Consider the following 18,038-nt stretch of genomic DNA (forward strand, 5'->3'; position numbering starts at 1 on the left):
CTTTCTCTCCCCTGTTTGGCCACCCCCGGTCCCCTCCCAGCCTCCTTGTGGCCCCTCCTGGCCACCCAGGTCCGCACTTGGCCACCTGGGACCCTTCCCTGGCCACCTGGGTCCCCTCCTGGCCACCTGGGACCCCTCCCCAGCCACTTTGTGGTCCCCCCCCAGCCACTTTCTGTCCCCTGTTTGGCCACCCCCGGTCCCCTCCCAGCCTCCTTGTGGCCCCTCCTGGCCACCCAGGTCCGCACTTGGCCACCTGGGACCCTTCCCTTGCCACCTGGGGCCCCTCCCTGGCCACCTGGGGCCTCTTGTAGCCGACTTCGGGTCCTCTCCCCAGCCCGTTTGTGTCCCTGCCCGGCCACCCAGGTCCCCTCCCTGGTGTTAGGGTCACTTCCCCTTTTCGTACCCAAGTCCCCAGGGGAGTGGCTCCTGCTTGCCCCCGCCCTACCCCCAGCTGTGGGATTGGGGGGGGGGGGGGGGGGGGGGAGTTTGTGGGGTCTCTGCGGGGGGGGGGGGGGCGGGGGCGAGGGCTGTGCTCACTGTCCCCGTGTCCCCAAAAGTGGCCGTGAAGCCCCGCCACCCTGTGGCACAGGAGCAGCCCCATGACATCCAGCAGGGTGAGAGTGGGGACGGGGCACTGGGGGGGGGGGGGACGGGGGGCGACATGGGGACACCCACCAAGGGGTGGAGATGGGGACAGGAGTGGGAAGGAGACGTGGGGGTGGGGGGCACAGGAGGGGTTCCCAGCGATGGGGACATGGATGGGGGGGGGGGGGGGTGACGTGGGGACAGGGGGAGGACACAGGGATTGGAGGAGGCGGAGGGGACAAGGGGACAGCTGGGGATGGGGACAGGAGGGGACAGGAGGGGGCAGGATGACATGGGGCCAGGGATGCAGGGAGCACGCAGGGCCAGAGAAAAAAATGGGGGGGGGGGGGGTTGGGGGGGGTGGACAGGACATCTGGGAACACAGGGACACCCAGGACCGGGATTGGGGGGGGGGGGGGTCACCCCCTTAGCACTGTGCCCCTCCATTTTGGGGAGGGCGATGCGTGTGCGCGGCAGGACCACATGCCCACCACCCCCGTCCCCCCCCCCCCCGTCCCCCTGTTCCCACAGTGATGCAGGAGGAGCAGGACATCGAGCCGCCCCCCCACGTCGTGGAGGCGGCCAAGAACCCCCCTCGGCCCCGGGCGCCTTCGTCCCCGGACTCCCCCGACACCATCGGCACCTCCTCGTGGGGCAGCACCCTGGAGGGCTTCCCCCCGGCCTGGCCCCTGCCCGACGCCTTGCACCGCTACTGCCGCAGCCCCACCCTGATCCCCGAGCCCCCCGGCCCTCGCTGCCCCCCGCCGCCTTCGCCCACCTCCGCAGGCAGGTGGACGCGCTCAACGCCTTCTGGCCTCGCCTCGACGGCTGCTGCCGCCGCCCGTCCCCGCTGCCCTGCGCCCGCCGCGCCGTGAGTCCGGACCCCCACCCCCCCCCCCAAACCCCCCCCCCAAACCCTCCTTGTCCCTACACAGCTCGGGGTAGGGACACACGGCCTGACCCCGTCCCCTTTGTGTCCGTCCCCCCCCCCCCCCAACGCCCCCTCCGGCAGTGGACCGATGTCCTGGACGGCTTCTGCGATGACGAGTTTGGGGTGAAGACGCGCCAGTTCCACTGCTGCCGCCGGCACGGGGCCGCGCGGCGCCGCTGCTTCGCCGACACCACCGCCGCGGCCACCCAGATCACCGAGGTGACCGAGGTGACCGTGTGGGACGTCTCCAGCGAGCCGTCCTTCCCCCCCGGCGAGCCCACGGCCACCAACATGGACAACATCTGCCGCCTGCGGGGGCTGCGGCCCGGCCCCCGCGGCCTCCCCGGGCCTCGCGTGCGCTTCCACACCCGCCTGGAGCGCGACTTCGGCCGCTGCTGCCACAACGCCAGCCTCGAGTGCGCCCACGCCGCCGTGAGTGTCGGGGGACGGGGGCGCGGGGCTCCTGGGGAGTGACGCGGGTGCCCTAGGGGGTGACATGGGTGTCCTGGGGGGGGGTCTTGGTGCCCTAGGGGGTGACATGGGTGTCCTAGGGGGGGTCTTGGTGTCCTCGGGGGTGACGTGGGTGCCCTAGGGGGTGACATGGGTGCCCTAGGGGGGGTGTCATGGGTGTCATTGGTGTCCCAAGGGGGTGTCATGGGTGTCCTAGGGAGTGACGTGGGTGTCCCCAGGGGTGGCACAGCTGTCTTGGGGGTAGCACAGGTGTCCGGGGGGGGGGGGGGGGGGGGGGGGGGGGGGGTGTTAACATGGGTGTCCCAAGGGGTGTCCCAAGTGTCCTGGGGAGGTGGCACAGGTGTCCCAAGGGGGTGACACAAATGTCTTGGGGGTGGCACCAAAGGCCGGGGGGGGGGGGACGGACACAGATGTCCCGGGGGGGAGGGGGGGGGTGCCACAGCTGTCTTGGGAGTGTCACAGGTGTCCCAAGGGGTGGCACTGGTGTCCCGGGGGGGGGGGGGGGTGACACAGGTGTCCCGGGGGGGTGATGCATGTGTCTGGAGAAGACCCAAGGTGTCCCAACGGGGGGTGACACTGGTGTCTTGATGGTGTTGGGGCGGGGGTGGGGGTGATGCGATGTTGTCCTGAGGGGGCACCGGGTGTCCCAGGAGGGTCCTGGGGTATCTGGGGAGGGGGACACGGAGGGTGGGGGGGGGGGGGTTTGTGGTTGGGGTGGGGACGGGCAAGGACGCGACTCCTCCACGGCCCCACAGTGGCAGAAGGGCCTGGATCGCTACTGCCGGGAGGAAGGGGTGGTGAAGACGGGCCAGCACCGCTGCTGCCAGCGGGGAGGGGGCCGTGCCCGCAGCCGCTGCTTCGCCGCCGCCGCCCCCCACCCTGCCTACGACCGCGAGCTGCACAACGTCAGCCTGGCCCGGCTGGGCCCCGCCATGCTCCGCACCCTCTGCGGCCCCATGCGGCTGCTCAGCAAGAAGTGGGTGATGGGGGGGGGTGGGGGGGGGGTGGGGGGTGGGGGGGGGTGCACCCCATAACCCCGGGACCCCCTCCGACATCTCCCTGACCCTCCCCATAGCCCCGGGACCCCCTCCCCATAGCCCTGGGACACCCTCCCCATCTCTCTGTCCCCCTCCCCTAAATGTCCCTGGGTCACACACCCCCCCCCCCTGCATTTCCTCAGCCCACCCCGCCCCCCAAACTTCCCAGGGACCCCACCCCACCCCCCCCATCTCCCTGCCTTCCCATTGCCCTCAGGACCCTCCCATGACCCCCCCCCCCGCCCCCAAGCCCCCCACCCACCCATTCCCCATCCACTGGATGGACACCGGGGGGAGCCGGACACAGGACGCCGGAGCCCCCCCCCCCCCCAGTCACTGGATGGGCACCGGGGGGGGGGGGGGGACGGACGGACAGACACAGGACACGGGAGCCCCCCCCCAGTCACTGACCCGTGCCCCCCTCCCCAGGCGTCCGGTACCGGAGCTGCTGGAGGCTGTGACCTCCGCGTGCTGCGCGTTGCCCCCCCGAGGAGCAAAGCCCCTGTGCTGAGGAACAGGTGAGTATATTGGGGGGGGGGGGGGGGGGGGGATGATATTCATGGTGTTAACCCCCCCCCCCCCCCCGCCTTGATGACCGTCCCCCCTAATTAATCAATTAATTAATTATTTCCCCGCAGCTTTCCCAAAGCATCGACGACGTCTGCGCCTCCTGGCGGGACCCCCGGGCCTGCTGCTTGCGGGGGGGCCCCGAGCGGCACCGCTGCTTCGCCGAGCGCTACCTGGGGGGGGTCCCGCTGGCCGCCGCCGTGCCCCCCCCCGGCCCCCGGCCACCCCCAGTAGGGGCCACCAGGCAATAAAGGACGCGAGGCCTCAACCTGCTCCCGGGGGGGGAGTCGTGTTTTGTTTGGGGGAACGGCGTGGCTGTTGGATTTGGGGGGGGGGGGGGATTTGGGGGAGTTTTGGGGTTGGGGGGGGGTGTTTTGGGGTGTTTTTGGGGGTTGGGGGGGGTGTTTTGGGGTGTGCCGGGCGTGTGCGTGTTTGCGGGGTGTCGCACCGGGGCTGGGTCCCGGCGTGTTTGTGGAGCGGGGTGCGCCCAGGCCCGCACCCACGCGTGTCCGGGGCGGGCCCGTGGCACCCCCCCCCCCCTCACGGCGCCGCCGACCCCAACTGGACCCCCTCCCAGTCCTCCCAGTATCTCCAGTGCCGTCCTCCCAGTAGCCCCAGTACCTCTCCCAACCCCATCCCATGTGCATTGAGCTCTCGAGGTGTGGGGGGGGGGAGGCACAGGGGTGAGTGGCCCCAATCCCACGGCTGCACCCATCCATTTACCTCCCCCCCCCCCATTTCCCCCCCCATTTGACACCCCCCCCCATTTTACACCCCCATTCCCCCCCCCCCATTTTACCCCCCCCCCCCTTTCACACCCCCTTTCTGCCCCCCCCCCCACCCCCCCCCCCCCCCCCCCCCCCCCGAAGGCTGCATGGGGTTTGGGGGGGGATTTGGGGAGTTTTGGGGGGGGGTTGGGGGGGGGCTGAGGGCACTTTGGGTAGTTTCAACCCCCCCCCCCCCCCAGGGCCAAAATCTGGCTTTGCAGAACACTGGAAAAGGTGTTCTAGGGCACCAGTGTTCCCAGTGCTCCCAGTGACCTACCAACCCCCCCCCCTCCAGTGCCCCCCAGTGCCCTGCAGCCCCTCCCAGTGCTCCCAGTAGGCTGCCTGGAGCACAGCACCCTCTGCTGGAGGGAGCTGGGGGGGGGTGGGGGGGTTGTCAGGGGGCTATCCTGCAGCCCCCCCGTTGTGGCCCGTGTGTCCCAGTATGGGACACCGGTACGGGACACCAGTACGGGACACCAGTATAAAACACCAGTATGGAACACCAGTACAGGACACCAGTACGGGACACCAGTACGGGAAACCAGTACGGGAAACCAGTACGGGATACCAGTACGGGATACCAGTACGGGAAACCAGTATGGGATACCAGTACGGGACACCAGTATGGGTTACCATTGCAGGACACCAGTATGGGACACCAGTACGGGACACCAGTACAGGACACCAGTACAGGACATGGGACACCAGTACGGGACACCAGTATGGGGCACCAGTATGGGACACCAGTATGGGGCACCAGTATGGGACACCAGTATGGGATACCAGTACAGGACATGGGACACCAGTACGGGACACCAGTATGGGACACCAGTACGGGACACCAGTACAGGACATGGGACACCAGTACGGGACACCAGTACGGGATACCAGTACGGGACACCAGTACAGGACATGGGACACCAGTATGGGACACCAGTACGGGATACCAGTACGGGACACCAGTACGGGACACCAGTATGGGACACCAGTATGGGATACCAGTACAGGACATGGGACACCAGTACTGGACACCAGTATGGGACACCAGTACGGGACATGGGATACCAGTACGGAACACCAGTACGGGACACCAGTACGGGACACCAGTATGGGACACCAGTATGGGACAGCAGTATGGGACACCAGTACGGGACACCAGTACAGGACACCAGTACGGGACATGGGATACCAGTACGGAACACCAGTACTGGACACCAGTACGGGACACCAGTATGGGACACCAGTATGGGACAGCAGTATGGGACACCAGTACGGGACACCAGTACAGGATATGGGACACCAGTACGGGACACCAGTACGGGACACCAGTATGGGACAGCAGTATGGGACACCAGTACGGGACACGGGGCACCAGCTGGGGACCCCAGTACGGACACGGGTTCCCCGAGCTGGGGAAGGGGCCGTGCCCCCCCCCGTCCCCCCCGCCCCCCCCCCCCCGCCCGGAGCTGCAGGGCCCCGCCCCCCGACGCCCCCCGTCACGTGACCCCTCCCCACGGAGCCCCGCGGTCTCGCGCGGGTTGGGGGGGGGGGAGGGGAAGGGCGGCGGCGCCACGCGGGGCATGGGGGGGGGATGGGCGCGGGTTCCTGGAAGCGGTCACGTGAGCGCGCGCCATTGGCTGGCGCTGTTGCTGGGCGGGGCCGGGGCAGAAATAGCAATGGCGGGCGGGAGGGGGGGCGTGGCCACGCCCCTTCCCGGAAGTGCCGCGTCTCCATGGCAACGGGGGGGGGAGGCCGCGGCCCAGCGGGGCCTGCACCGGGCCCGGAGCCTGCACAGGGCCGGGCCCCGCCGCCCCCCCGCGCCAACCGGGGCCCGTGAGCGGCTCCCGGGGCCTCAGGGCCCAGCTCCCGTGGGCGGCTCGCGGGGGCCTCAGGGCCCTCCCCGTCCGCTCCCCTCCTCCCCCCCCCCCCCCCCCGCAACTTCCGCGGGCGTTCGCGGAACGCGGCCCCGCTTCTCCGAAAAGCCGCGGGGCAGGGGAAGCTCCGCTCCCCCCCTCGGCTTCCAGGAAGGGAAGCACGGAGCCGAGGCGCCCCCCCCCACGCAGCCCCAAAAGCCTGGCTGCAGCTGCAGGACCCCGCTGTGGGGTTTCCTCCCAGCCTCCGTCTTCCTCCTCCTCCTCTTCCTCCCCTGGCTCTGCAGGAATTGAAACTGAGGTGGCAGCAGCCGCTGCTGCGGCCCCAGTCCAAGTCCAACGTGGCCGGAGCCGGGCGGCGGCAGCTCCTCCACCACCCCAGCAGCTCTCAGAGGCTGGCAGCGGCCGCTCGTGGACTTTCCCCACCTCCGAGGAACTTCCCGGCTGTGGAGGGCCCCGAGAAGCACAGGCAGGGCCCTGCAAGGTGGTTTTTCCGTCAAGCACGGGGCTGCAGGGGATCCCCAGGGCAGCATCCGCGCTCCCTTACACCGGGGGAGTGCTGAAGGCCCTGCTCTGCTCGCGCATCCCCATCTCAGCCCAGGAAACGGCAAGTTTCATGCCAGGGGATTGAAGTGAAGACATTTATTGACAAAACTAAGTGCTTGCTCAGCACACAAGCAGGCCTGGCGACCGCTGCCCTCCAGCTCCCCGCTCACATTTCCGTGGGGCACCGCTCAGGCTGCAGGTCAAGCACCGTGGGCACCTTCTCTCCCCTCTCGCTGCTCAGGACCCCGTTTCTGCGGGGCTGAGCTGCCCCAGGACCCAACCGATCCACGGTTGGAGCAGGCGGGGCTGGCCCTGGCGGAGGCGCCGAGCTTTGGATTCTGCTGCAGAACGCTTACATTCAAATACCAGCTTCGTTCGACTCGCTGCTTAGGGGATCAAAATTAGAGGGGAGAGAAGGAAGTAACTGATACCAACTTCCCCAGTTCCCCCATCTACTAGAAGAACTAGAAAAAACAAAAAAAAAAAAAAAAAGAGATAAAAATAAAAAAAAACAGGAACACCAACTGTTGCCAGCAAGCTGTGGGCACAACGCGCGTCCCCCAGGCCCCCAGCTCCTTGCTGCGCTCCCTGGCAATTTGGCTCGAGTGCATCTGTGAAGGGCTCACTCGGAGTCGAGGCCGAAGGCTTCGCCACAACCACGCTACTTCACGAGGGGTGAAGTACAGCGCGCCCGTAAGCAGCTCCGTCACGCTCAACCCCCCCGCCTTCGCATTGTTAGCTCTGTAAAAAAAAATATGTACATATTCTACAGCTTGGAAGTATTTACAGGTTCTTTACAGCTTTCTCCAGCCCGTGGTTCGTTTTTTTTTGTTGTTTTTGTTTGTGTTTTTTTTTTTTTTTTAAATACCCACAAGTGCACTCCCTATTTTTAAACTGCCTGTGTGGCGAGTCGCGGCGGCGCAGCGAGAGCAGTCAGACAGGCCAGCCCGGCCGGGCTGCAGCTGCCTGCGGTTACCGCGCCGCGCCAGCCCCGGTCTGCCCGCCTGGCTGCTCTCTGCCACCTGGTTACAGCCCCCGAGGGCGGCGCGGGCACCCCGGGCTCTGCTCCTTCAGGAGACGGCGACGGGCTCGCACCACGCCCGGCACTCGAAGCTCCGACGGAGGAGCCGCTCTCGCCAGAAACGCCGGCTCTGAAGCGTCTGCTCCACACGCGGCCGCCGCGCCGAGCCCGGGAGGGCTTCAGTCCAGACAGGAGCCGCCGGCGCTCGCTGGCTCGCCGAGCGGATTGCTTCCCGCCGGGGTAAAACTGAAGCAGTCCCACTCGGGCTTTCTGTCCTCACGCTCTCAAACGAAGCGGATCATCAACCAACTCTTCCGCTTGCTGCTCCCAAAGCAATAATCCTCGTTGGTACCCTCAATCTGACCGGAACACGCCTTCCTTCGTAGGAAAGGATTGCTCAGGGGATGCCTAGGTATTCTTCTAGGGTCACTCGAGTCTGGCTTCATAAATACGCACAGGAGGAAGTGACCGGCTCGCCAGCTCCAAGCAGAGCCGGGCCACCCAGAGTTCCGCACCTCTGCAGCGTGCCGGGGCTCACCGGATCATGTAGGCCAAGCTCGCTCCCAGTCCCGCCACTCCTGCGAACGCCATCAGCACGTTCCTGATGCTGCCTTCTAGGTCTTCCACTCGGAAGAAGTCGACGAAGCCCTCCTACGGGGGAAAAGAAGGGACGGTCACCTCCCTGCCAGCCACCCCTCTCCAGGGAACGGCTCTCCCGGAGCAAGGCCAGGAGCCAGCACGGCCGCGGGCAAGCTCGGGGCACCCCGCATGGCTTCGCTCCGGGGACACCACCTCCTCCTCCGGGGGCAGGGCGCGCTTTGGGGTCAGGGCTGCCACAAGCAACTAGGGCAAAGGCGCCGCTGCCGCCCCGGCGCTCTGGCTAGGTGTCTCAGCGGCGGTTTTAACTGGAATAGTGACTCATCTCGTGTTCCGCTGACACATGTGGCTGTCACCCAGCGGGTGACGGAAAGAGGAAAAGATCAAATTGTTCCAAAAAAGGCTCGCAAGGGCTCAGGACAGGCAGTGACTCACCCAGCCTCCCTGGCTCAGCAGCCACTCGCGCTTGGATGAGACGAGCGCGTCCGTGATGATCCTGGCCAAGGAGCCGATGCACTTCTCCTGCTTTATGCTCTTCAGGTGCTTGGCGACAAAGGCACCGAAGGAGATGAGCGTGACGACTCGCCCCCAGTTCGTCACTCCGTCGCTGAAAACGTGGGCCGCCACCTCACCCACAGACTGCAGGTCTTCCTCCTTCTTGATTTCCAGCTTGCGAAGCATTCCTGCAAGAGACGCTGGCTCAGAGACAGGCGCGCAGAGCAAAACCCCAGGCAGAAAAACCAATTCCAGCTCTTCCCCCCCCCTCCAACCTTGCGAGGGGCCCCGGTGAGCCGCCCCCCCCGAGGCTTGGCACCAGCCCTGCCCCTTCGCCGCGGCGTGAAGGTGGGTGCAGTGACTGGAACAACAAAAATTCCCCGGCGTGACCTGCAGTGCCCCCTCATGAATAAGCAAACAAGCCCTTACGAAACCGAAAGGCACCGCTTGTTATTGCTCAAACCAACAGGAAGCCTTCCTGGAGCCAGTTCCTTTTCTGCACGCACGAAGGTAACGTCCCTACAGGAGCCTCGGTGGCCAGCTCCCCGTGACCCACACGCCCCTCCTGAGCGTGGTCTCCTTGCCAGCACCCCGTGAATTCGGCCGGGGCAGTTAAACCCCAAATCTTGCCCACCAGGGCGATGAGGGAAGGGGTGGGGGGGGGGACAGCTCGAAACCCTTTGCATTTTTTAAAATAAAACTGTAACATCCTGCTGCGGGAGGGGGCGGCGTCTCACCGCAGGCTGGCTCAGGAGGCAGCGAGGACATCGCCCTCCTGGGCCGGGCAGGGCCGTGCTCGGCACCAGCAGGAGCTCAGCACCAGCAGGAGCCCAGCCCCAGCTGGTGCTGGCGCAGGGGACTTGCTTCTGAGTCGCGTGAAACCAGCCCAAAACGGCCAAATCTCACCGGGCCCCCCCCCGAGGACTTGCATGAAACTGACCCCAAACCCTTGGTTCTCGCTCGTCTTATTAAAAAGAAAAAAAAGTCTCGCTGCTGAGTTCTGTGAAACCAGCCCAAAATGGTCGGTTCCTCCCCGCCCCCAAGGGCTCGCTTCTGAGTTACACAAAAGTGACCCAAAATGGGCAGTTCTCACTGGTCCCCGAGGACTCGCCTCTGAGTTCCACGGAACTGACCCAAAATGGGCAAATCTCACCCGTCCCTGAGAACTTGCCTCCGAGTCACCCAAAAGTGACCCCAAATGGTCAGATCCCGCTGGTCCCCGAGGATTTACCGCTGAGTTACATCAAACGGACCCCAAACGCTTGGTCCTTGCTGCTCTTAAGAAGTCTCACTTCTGAGTTACGTGAAACCGGCCCAAAATGGTCGGTTCTTCCCCATCCAAGGGCTCGCTTCCGAGTTACGCAAAACTGACCCAAAACGGGCAGTTCCGAAGGGTCTCCAAGAACCCACATCCGAGTTACACGAAACCAGCCCCAAAATGGTCAATTCTCCCCGGTCCCCAAGGGCTTGCCTCCGAATTCCACAAAACCAGCCCAAAATAACCCAATCTCCTCAGTCCCCGAGGACTTTTCTCGGAGTTAAGCAAAACCAGCCCCATAGGGTCGGTTCTTTCCGGTCCCCAAAGGGCTCGCTCCGAAAAATCCACAAAAGCGACCCAAAGAGACCCGTTCTCACCGCTCCCCCACAACTCTCGCCTCCAAGTTCCGAGAAACCAGCCCAAAATTTCCACTTCTCGCCGCTCCCCGAAAACTCGCGTCCGAGTTCCGGGAAGCCGCTCCGAAATTTCGGGCTCTCCCCAGAAACTCGCCCCCCGAATTCCAGGAAAACCACCCCAAAATTGCCCAATCCTCCCCGCTCCCCCAAGGACGAGGGGTTACCAAAAACCGGCCCCGACCCCCCCCCCCGCCGCCACCTGCTCACCCGGGGCCACCGGGGCTGGCGTTTTTGGGGCTATTTCGGGACCGCACCGGACCCGGGAAGGGGGGGGGGGGGGGGGTTGGAATTTTTGGGGTGGGTTCCGGTAAAACCACCGGGCTCGGGGCCAAGAGCCCGGGCGGGCCCCGTTTAATCGGTAACCGGGTTATCAGCACGGCGCAGCCACGGCGAGGTTTGTTTTTTTGTCGGTTTTTTCCTCCCCCCCCCCCCCCCCCCCGCCCCAACCTCGGGCAAAGTTCGGGTTCGTTTTCGGCCACCGGCTGCCGCTTTTAACCCGCTCGGCTCCGGTAGGGGGCGGGGGGGGGGGGGAAGCTCCCAGCCCCCGGTAAGCCCGGTAACCCCCCGTTAAGGCCCGGCAGCTCACCTTGGAAGGCCAGCTCGTGTTTCTCCATGACTCCGTCCCCGACCCTCCGCAGGGTTTCCAGCGCTTTCTCCATCACGCCGTCCCCCGCCCCCCCGGGCCTCCCCAAAAGACCCGGTAAAAACTTTTTCAAGCCCGGTTCCGTTTCCCCCGCCGCCTCCCGGAGGTACCGGAGGATGAGCTCTAACGAGTCCTGCCTCAGCTCGTCGGTCGGTAGCTCCGGGGGGGTCCCGGGCATCGACTCCCCGCCGGGTCCCCGCTCGGCTTCGGGTTCGCAACCGTCCAGCTCCTCCTCGGGGCTCCACAACGGCGGCGACCGGGGAGCGGCGGAACCGAACGGCGAGCGGGGAGGGGCCCCGGGGCCAAAAAGGAGCGAGCAGGGGGCACCGGGTACCGGCCCCGGGGCGGCGGCGGGGCCGGGGGGGGAAGAAGGGGGCGACGGGGCCGGGTCCCCCCCGGGCGAAGCCGGGCCCCCGGGCCCCCCTCCGCCGCCGCAGTAGAGGTTGAAGCCGATGAGGGCGTTGCGCTGCAGGGCGAACATGGCGGCGGGAGAGCCCCGGGGCGGCTTCGGGAGCGGGGCGGGCGGCCCTTTATATGGGCGCCGTGACGCCGCCGGGAGGGGGGAGGGGGGGGGGAGAGGCCGGGGCGGGGCACGGGGCGAGCCGGTTCCGCTTCCGGCCCGGCTCCGCCTCCCCCCCGGGGCCGGATCCCGACCCCCTCCTCCTCCTCCTCCTCCTCCTCCTCCTCCTCCTCCTCCTCCTCCTCCTCCTCCTTCCCCCCCCGTTCCCGGCGTTTATCCCGGGATCCGGCCCCCGCCCCCGCTCCCCGCCACGTCCTCAGCAGCGGGAGCCGGGCACCGGGGAGGGGGGAAGGGGGGGGGGGGGGGGGGTCCAGTCACCGGGTGCCGCCTAACCCCCCACCCCCCGCCCCGGGAGGTTTGGGCGACCCCAAATCCGCCCCGGGTTGTAGGAAAAGGGACGGGGAAGGCGCCACGGGGGTGCTGGCGCCGCCGGGCCCGGGCAGGAAAACGCCGTGGCCGCGCCGGTGTCCCCGGGACCTGCACGGCCCCGGTGTCCCCACGGCCCCAATATCCCACGGCCCCCTGCCCCCATCCGTGGTATCTCCGCATCCCCGGTGCCCCCCCAGTCCCCAGTGCCCCCACCCCCAGTGCCCGCACGCCCCCGGTGTCCCCACACCCCTGATGTCCCCGTCCCCGGTGCCCCCATGTCCCCGTTACCCCCATCCCCGGTGCCCCCTCGTTCCCATTATCCCCCATCCCTGTTATCCCCACTCCCCTCATGTCCCCGTCCCCGGTGCCCCCACGTCCCCATTAACCCCATTCCCGGTGCCCCCACATCCCCAGTGCCACCATCCCTGGTGCCTGCATGTCCCTGGTGTCCCCACACCCTTGATGTCCCCATCCTCGGTGCCCCCTCACCCCTGTTACCCCCATCCCTGGTGTCCCACATCCCCGTTACCCCCATCCCCAGTGCCCCCTTGTCTCCATTACCCCCATCCCCAGTGCCCCACGTCCCCATTATCCCCCATTCCTGGTGCCCCCACCCCCAGTGCCCGCACGCCCCCGGTGTCCCCACACCCCTGATATCCCCATCCCCGGTGCCCCCTCGTCCCCGTTATCCCCCATCCCCAGCGCCCAACGTCCCCGTTATCCCCCATCCCTGTTATCCCCACTCCCCTCATGTCCCCATCCCCGGTGCCCCCAGATCCCCGTTATCCCCCATCCCCAGTACCCACACGTTCCTGGTGTCCCCAAACCCCTGATGTCCCCGAATACCCCCATCCCCAGTGCCCCCTTGTCCCTGTTACCCCCATCCCTGTTATCCCCACACCCCTCATGTCCCCATCCCCGGTGCCTCCACATCCCCGTTATCCCCCATTCCTGGTGCCCCCCCATCCCCGGTGCCCCCATCCCCAGTACCCGCACGTCCCCGGTGTCCCCACACCCCTGATGCCCCCATCCCCGGTGCCCCCACGTCCCCATTATCCCGCATTCCTGGTGTCCCACATCCCCAGTGCCCCCATCCCCAGTGCCCGCACGTCCCCGGTGTCCCCACACCCCTGATGCCCCCATCCTTGGTGCCCCCACGTCCCCATTACCCCCATCCCCAGTGCCCAATGTTCCCGTTATCCCCCATCCCCGGTGCCCCCACATCCCCGGTGTCCCCATCCCGGGGCAAACCCAAGCAACTGAGGGGCTTTGGGGCTCAACCCCAATCCCCCCCCCCCCCAGCCTCATCAGGATTTTGTGCCGAAACAGGGGCAGGACGCTGGAAATGGGGGCCAAAATTCGCCCCCCCCGCCTCGCGCGTCCCCCTTTGGGAGGTGGGGATGTTGCCCCGCAGGAGGGGCCGTGCCCCGCTGCCACCCCGTCCAAAGGCCACCGGCGTCCTCCCCGCGAAGGCGATGCCAGCCCCGGCCGCAGCGTCACCGCGACGTGACGAAAGCGGGACGCCGGGCACGGGGCCGCTTTCTGGTTCCTTCGGGCAGCGGGGAAAGCGAACGCCCCCCCCCCCCCCCCGAAAAGGGCCGTGGAAATCCCTGCCCGACCCCGCTGCAGGTGGCCGTGGGATGGGGGGGAAACTCCGGCCGTGGGGGGGGGGGGGGGGGTTAAAACGTGGGGAGGAAATCCCGACAGAGCCCCTCAAGCGGGTTTTTCCTCCTCCGGGTTGGGCAGCGAGGACCCCAGGGAGCTGCCGGTGTTTTTTTTTGGGGGTGGGGGGGTGGGGGGGCCCCGAAGCGAAGCCTCCGTCACCATCCCGAGCGTCACCACCCGCTGGCGGGGACGGCGGAGGAGGAAGCTGCGGTTAGCGCAGGGCACGGCCTTGTCCCGAGCGCCCTGACGCGCTTTTACCCCCAGACCCTAAAAGAACCGGGGACGACGCGCGTCCGTCCCCGCGCACCCCCGGCCCCGTCACCGGCTCCTCTCCGTCCCCGCGAGCAGCGGGACCGGGCTGCGAGCCCGGCGAGGCGAATCCCGGCCCCGCAACCCCCCCCCTTCCCGCGGCCCCCGGGGAACGCGGCCTTGTCGGGAAACGAATTCTTGGCAGCGGGAGCGATAACGGAGGCGAGCTCGGCTCGTCCCGGCAGCTCGGGGCAGCGCCCGGCACATATTTCCCCGGCGGTGCCAAGCTTCGCAGCACAAACAAACCCCGGCGCACGCTTGGCACCGGCCTGGAACAGCGCGTCCCCGCTCAAACGCCCGGCCCAGGCCCCTGCTTTGGGGTCGGGGGTCGTGAAACGGCCGATGCGGGGCCGGGGGGGGGGGGGAAAATGGGAGCGGGGGGCACCGGGGGGCACCGGGAACCCCCGGCGCACGGCCCGGAGACGGGGTTGGGGCTCCTCTGGAAGGCGGGAGGGGGAAACCTCTCCCGGTGCCCCCCCTCCTGGGGCTGCTCAGCCGAGAAACGTTGCGGTGCTGGGGCAGCTCGGCACAAGGGGACGGGTCCGGGTGTCCCCAGTGGCCCCCGGCACCCTATGGGGGGGGGACAGGGGTGCTTCAGCGCCCCCCCCCCCCAAAGGAGGGGGATGAATGACGGGCAAACGCTGCTCGGCCAACCTGCTGAAGCCCCCCAGGGTTTTCACCTGCCCCCCCCTCCGGCCCGCAGGAGCTCAGCAGCCTCAGCCCCTCCTGCCTCAAAGAAACCCCATCGGAGCCCCACCCCCCCCCCGAAAAAAAAAGCCCCTGGGCACCCCGAGAGAGGGACGTGACCCCGCTCCACGCCGCAGTCGCGTTCCGGAGCCGCTCTTGCTGCTTCTCCTCCTCTGTCGTCACGGTCGCTTCCTCCCCCCGTGGCGGCCCCGCATTGCATTTTTCCCCTCTCTTGCCTTTTCCTCCCCCCCCCCTCCCCTTCCCCCTTATTTTTATCTTAAAACCATGGCGCGCTGGAGAAGAGGAGAGATGAAGATGTACAAAATTATATATATTTTTATATATACGATTCGTTATCTATTTACAACGCAGCTGGGACAGGCAGCGGAGCACGAGGAGGCTGCGCAGCCGCGGCCCCGGCCGGGTCGCGCAGGGACCCCGGAGGGGAGCTGAGGACACGGCGAGCCCGGCCCCGCTCCACTCCTTGTCCCCACGGAGGGAACCGTCCCCACTACGCTCCTCGCCTGCCCCGCGGAGCGAAATCCCCTCGCGTGGGGTCTCTCCGAACCACCCGGCGGCAAACGTGAGCGTTGGGAGCAGCCCCGGCAGGGATCGCGGCGCCAGCGCTCGAAAGGCGCCCCAGGAAAGCCGTACCCCCGCGCGCGGCGCCGCCCGCTGCCTCCCTCCTGCCGTTTTCTCCTGTCCCCCTGGGAACCCCTAAAGCCAACGGCGTCCGCTCGCCCTCCCCTTGCTTCTGGAAGCAGGGCGGGGGGGGGGGGTACAGAACTCGGGGCGGGTTCAGCGCAGCCCTCGGGGCCCTTCCACTGACCCCGCACAAAGCCCCTCGACCGCGCGGAGCGGACGGCGCGCGCGCCGAGCAGGCGGCGTGCCCCGCGCCCTCGCTTTGTTTTTCAAGCCCGAAACAAAAAGGCAAGGGGGGGGAGGGGGGGGAAAGAAATAAATAAAAATAAATCAAAAAAAAAAAAAAGTCACCTCCGCAAGCAGGGATGGTTCCCAACAGGGGGAAAACGGAGGCAGCAAACCGGCTCGCTAAAAGGAACTGCCCGACCCCATCCGCCAAGCGCGTCCCGGGCTACCGACGCCTCTTCTAGGGCTTGGTGCGTGTTTGCCGTAAATACTCATAAGCTACGTGGATTCTGGTGCTCCCAGCCCTACGGTACAGTGAAGTTCAATCCGATTAACCAAAAGAAAAAAGGAAAACGAGGAGAAAAAACAAACAAACAAACAAACAAAAAAAAAAAACCCCAGCCTGTGAGCGCAGGCTACCCGGCCAGCTTGCTGGTCACAAGCGAGGATTTTCGCTGCGGGAGGTCCTGCGGCGTGGGGATGTGGTCGCCCGTCACCAGGTTCTTGTCGGGCCCCGCGCTCGGCAGCTGCTTGTTCTTCATCTTCGCCTTGGCCATGTTGTAGTCGCCGGAATCGAAGTATTTTTGCTGAAAAAGAGGGGAGGGGGGGGGGCTTGGGTTACTTTGAAGAGGTTCGCGGCACTCGCAGCGGGGGACGGCCGAGACGCGCGCGTGGGGCCACGAGCGAGGTTCTTTACGGTGCTGCCAGGGGCGGTACACAAAACCAGACCGCAAGGGGAAAGGCGCAGCTGATCCAGCCCATGCCGGGCGGCGAACAGACGGCCCGCCGGCACAAAGGCGGGATTTTCGCCCCAGGCAGCACAGCCTGGCCCGCGCCAGGGCTTCTGCTGGCGCCACGCAGGTGGCGGACAGGACCCCGCGGCCGACACCGAGCAGGGAAAAAAGCCTGCCTCGCGCCAAGCAATTAAGTAACCCTCTTTTTTTTTTTCTTTTTTTTTTTTTGCTCGCTTTAGGAACTGGCACCTGAACCCAACGTTCCCAGCGTTTGTGTCGGTGAGAGAGCAGGCGCAGAGGCCGCTCCGGCCGCGGGGAAGGCAGCACCGAGCCAGCCCCAGCGCGGCGGCGAGGAGCCATCGTGCGTTCGGAGCTGGGGAGCTCAGAAGGGATTTGGGTTTCCTGCCCCAGCCTCTGCGAGGAGGAGAGCCAGCAGCAGCAACCCCAGCGGCTACAGCCGGCTCTCGGAGGAGGATTTAATTACTTTTCCAGGGAGCGCGGTGAGAGGTTTTATGCTGAGGTGCGGCTCTCTGACTCGCTGGCGTTCCCCGTGCCCTTTGCACCAGGGCAGAGCCTGGGGAAGGGAGAAGAGGTCGTGGCCGAGCAATAAATACCCCTTTCTGCAGCCTCTTCATCAGGAAGTCGGAGCCTCCGGGCTTCTGGCCCAGATTGGGGTATTTCGCCTTCAGCTTCGCCTCTTCCGCTCTCTCAGGGATGACGATTTCCTTCTCTTGCGCATCCTGAAAAACGAGAGGGGACTGAAGGCGCTCCGGCCCCGCGGGGAAACAAAACGCACCCGCGACACCGCAACGGGATCTCCGCCGGGCTTCAAACGCTGCCGACTGCCGCTGGAAGAGCTTCTTCCCCCGAGCACGAGGCTGTTCCGAGCCATTTCTCGCGGCTGCTCCCCGCCAGCGGGGCTTGGTGCTGGCAGAGCCAGGTGGGGACCCGGCTCGGTGGCACCGCGGCGATGGGCTCGCGTGCTCCGAGCTCGGGCAGCAGAGCCCCACGGGCAGCGCCGGTGCAGGCGGGTCCCCCGGGTAAGCCCGGGGCAGCTGTCACCGCTGCTTGCGGCATCCCCCCGGGGCACGGCTCGGGCCTTTTCGCCCCGCTGCCCCCTGCGGGGCCCGGGCACGTCCCGGGGGCTGCGGGGTCCAGCCGGGAGCCCTGCGAGGGGTCCTCCGGGCCCAGAGCTCGGCGAGGCCGAGGCCGAGGCCGAGGCCGAGGCCGAGGCCGAGGCCGAGGCCCCGGCCCCCGGCCCCCGGCCCCCGGCCCCCGGCCCCGCACCCCCACTATCCCACAACCCCCCGCGCTCCCCTCCCCCACAAGCCACCTTTTCCCCGCCTCTCCCGGAAGTCCCGCCCCCCACGCCCGCCCCGCAGCCAATGAGAGGTCGGCGTTACTGAGAAGGAAAGCGGCAGCAAGCAATCAGCGAGCGGGGAGGTGAAGATTGACGCGTTGCCGAGCCAATAGGGAGCCCCGAGGGCTCGCCGCGGGGGTTCCCACCTGTTTCTCCTGCCCGGGTTCCTCCGTGCGGGTGCCGGTGCCGAGCGGGGCGGCCATGGCAGGGAGCGGCGACCCCGGTGGATCCGCGCTGCCTCCGCTCTGCCTCCGCGCCGCCCGGCCCCGCTCTCTGCTCCAAAATGGCCGCTGCCGCCCCCTGCCGCCTCGGCAGTCTGACG

At 67.1% G+C, this 18,038-nt stretch overlaps 3 protein-coding genes across 3 annotated transcripts; 1 reads left to right on the forward strand and 2 right to left on the reverse strand.

Annotated features, from left to right (window-relative positions):
- The first annotated feature begins 1,045 nt into the window (after positions 1–1,045).
- Positions 1,046–3,864, forward strand: ECM1 (extracellular matrix protein 1). The gene is made up of 5 exons (XM_040538586.1): positions 1,046–1,456; positions 1,598–1,948; positions 2,743–2,963; positions 3,454–3,542; positions 3,663–3,864. Exons 1-4 carry the CDS (start codon positions 1,046–1,048, stop codon positions 3,533–3,535), a joined length of 1,065 nt encoding a protein of 354 aa, XP_040394520.1. The 3' UTR covers positions 3,536–3,542; positions 3,663–3,864.
- Positions 3,865–6,856: 2,992 nt separating this feature from the next.
- Positions 6,857–11,708, reverse strand: MCL1 (MCL1 apoptosis regulator, BCL2 family member). Its single transcript, XM_040538935.1, has 3 exons — positions 11,149–11,708; positions 8,829–9,076; positions 6,857–8,447 (listed from the first exon to the last, which is right to left on the reverse strand). Exons 1-3 carry the CDS (start codon positions 11,684–11,686, stop codon positions 8,331–8,333), a joined length of 903 nt encoding a protein of 300 aa, XP_040394869.1. The 5' UTR covers positions 11,687–11,708; the 3' UTR covers positions 6,857–8,330.
- Positions 11,709–15,073: 3,365 nt separating this feature from the next.
- Positions 15,074–18,038, reverse strand: ENSA (endosulfine alpha). Its single transcript, XM_040538950.1, has 3 exons — positions 17,863–18,038; positions 16,971–17,096; positions 15,074–16,209 (listed from the first exon to the last, which is right to left on the reverse strand). Exons 1-3 carry the CDS (start codon positions 17,917–17,919, stop codon positions 16,039–16,041), a joined length of 354 nt encoding a protein of 117 aa, XP_040394884.1. The 5' UTR covers positions 17,920–18,038; the 3' UTR covers positions 15,074–16,038.

This window comes from Cygnus olor, chromosome 28, assembly GCF_009769625.2.
Source record: "Cygnus olor isolate bCygOlo1 chromosome 28, bCygOlo1.pri.v2, whole genome shotgun sequence".
Classification (NCBI taxonomy): domain Eukaryota; kingdom Metazoa; phylum Chordata; class Aves; order Anseriformes; family Anatidae; genus Cygnus; species Cygnus olor.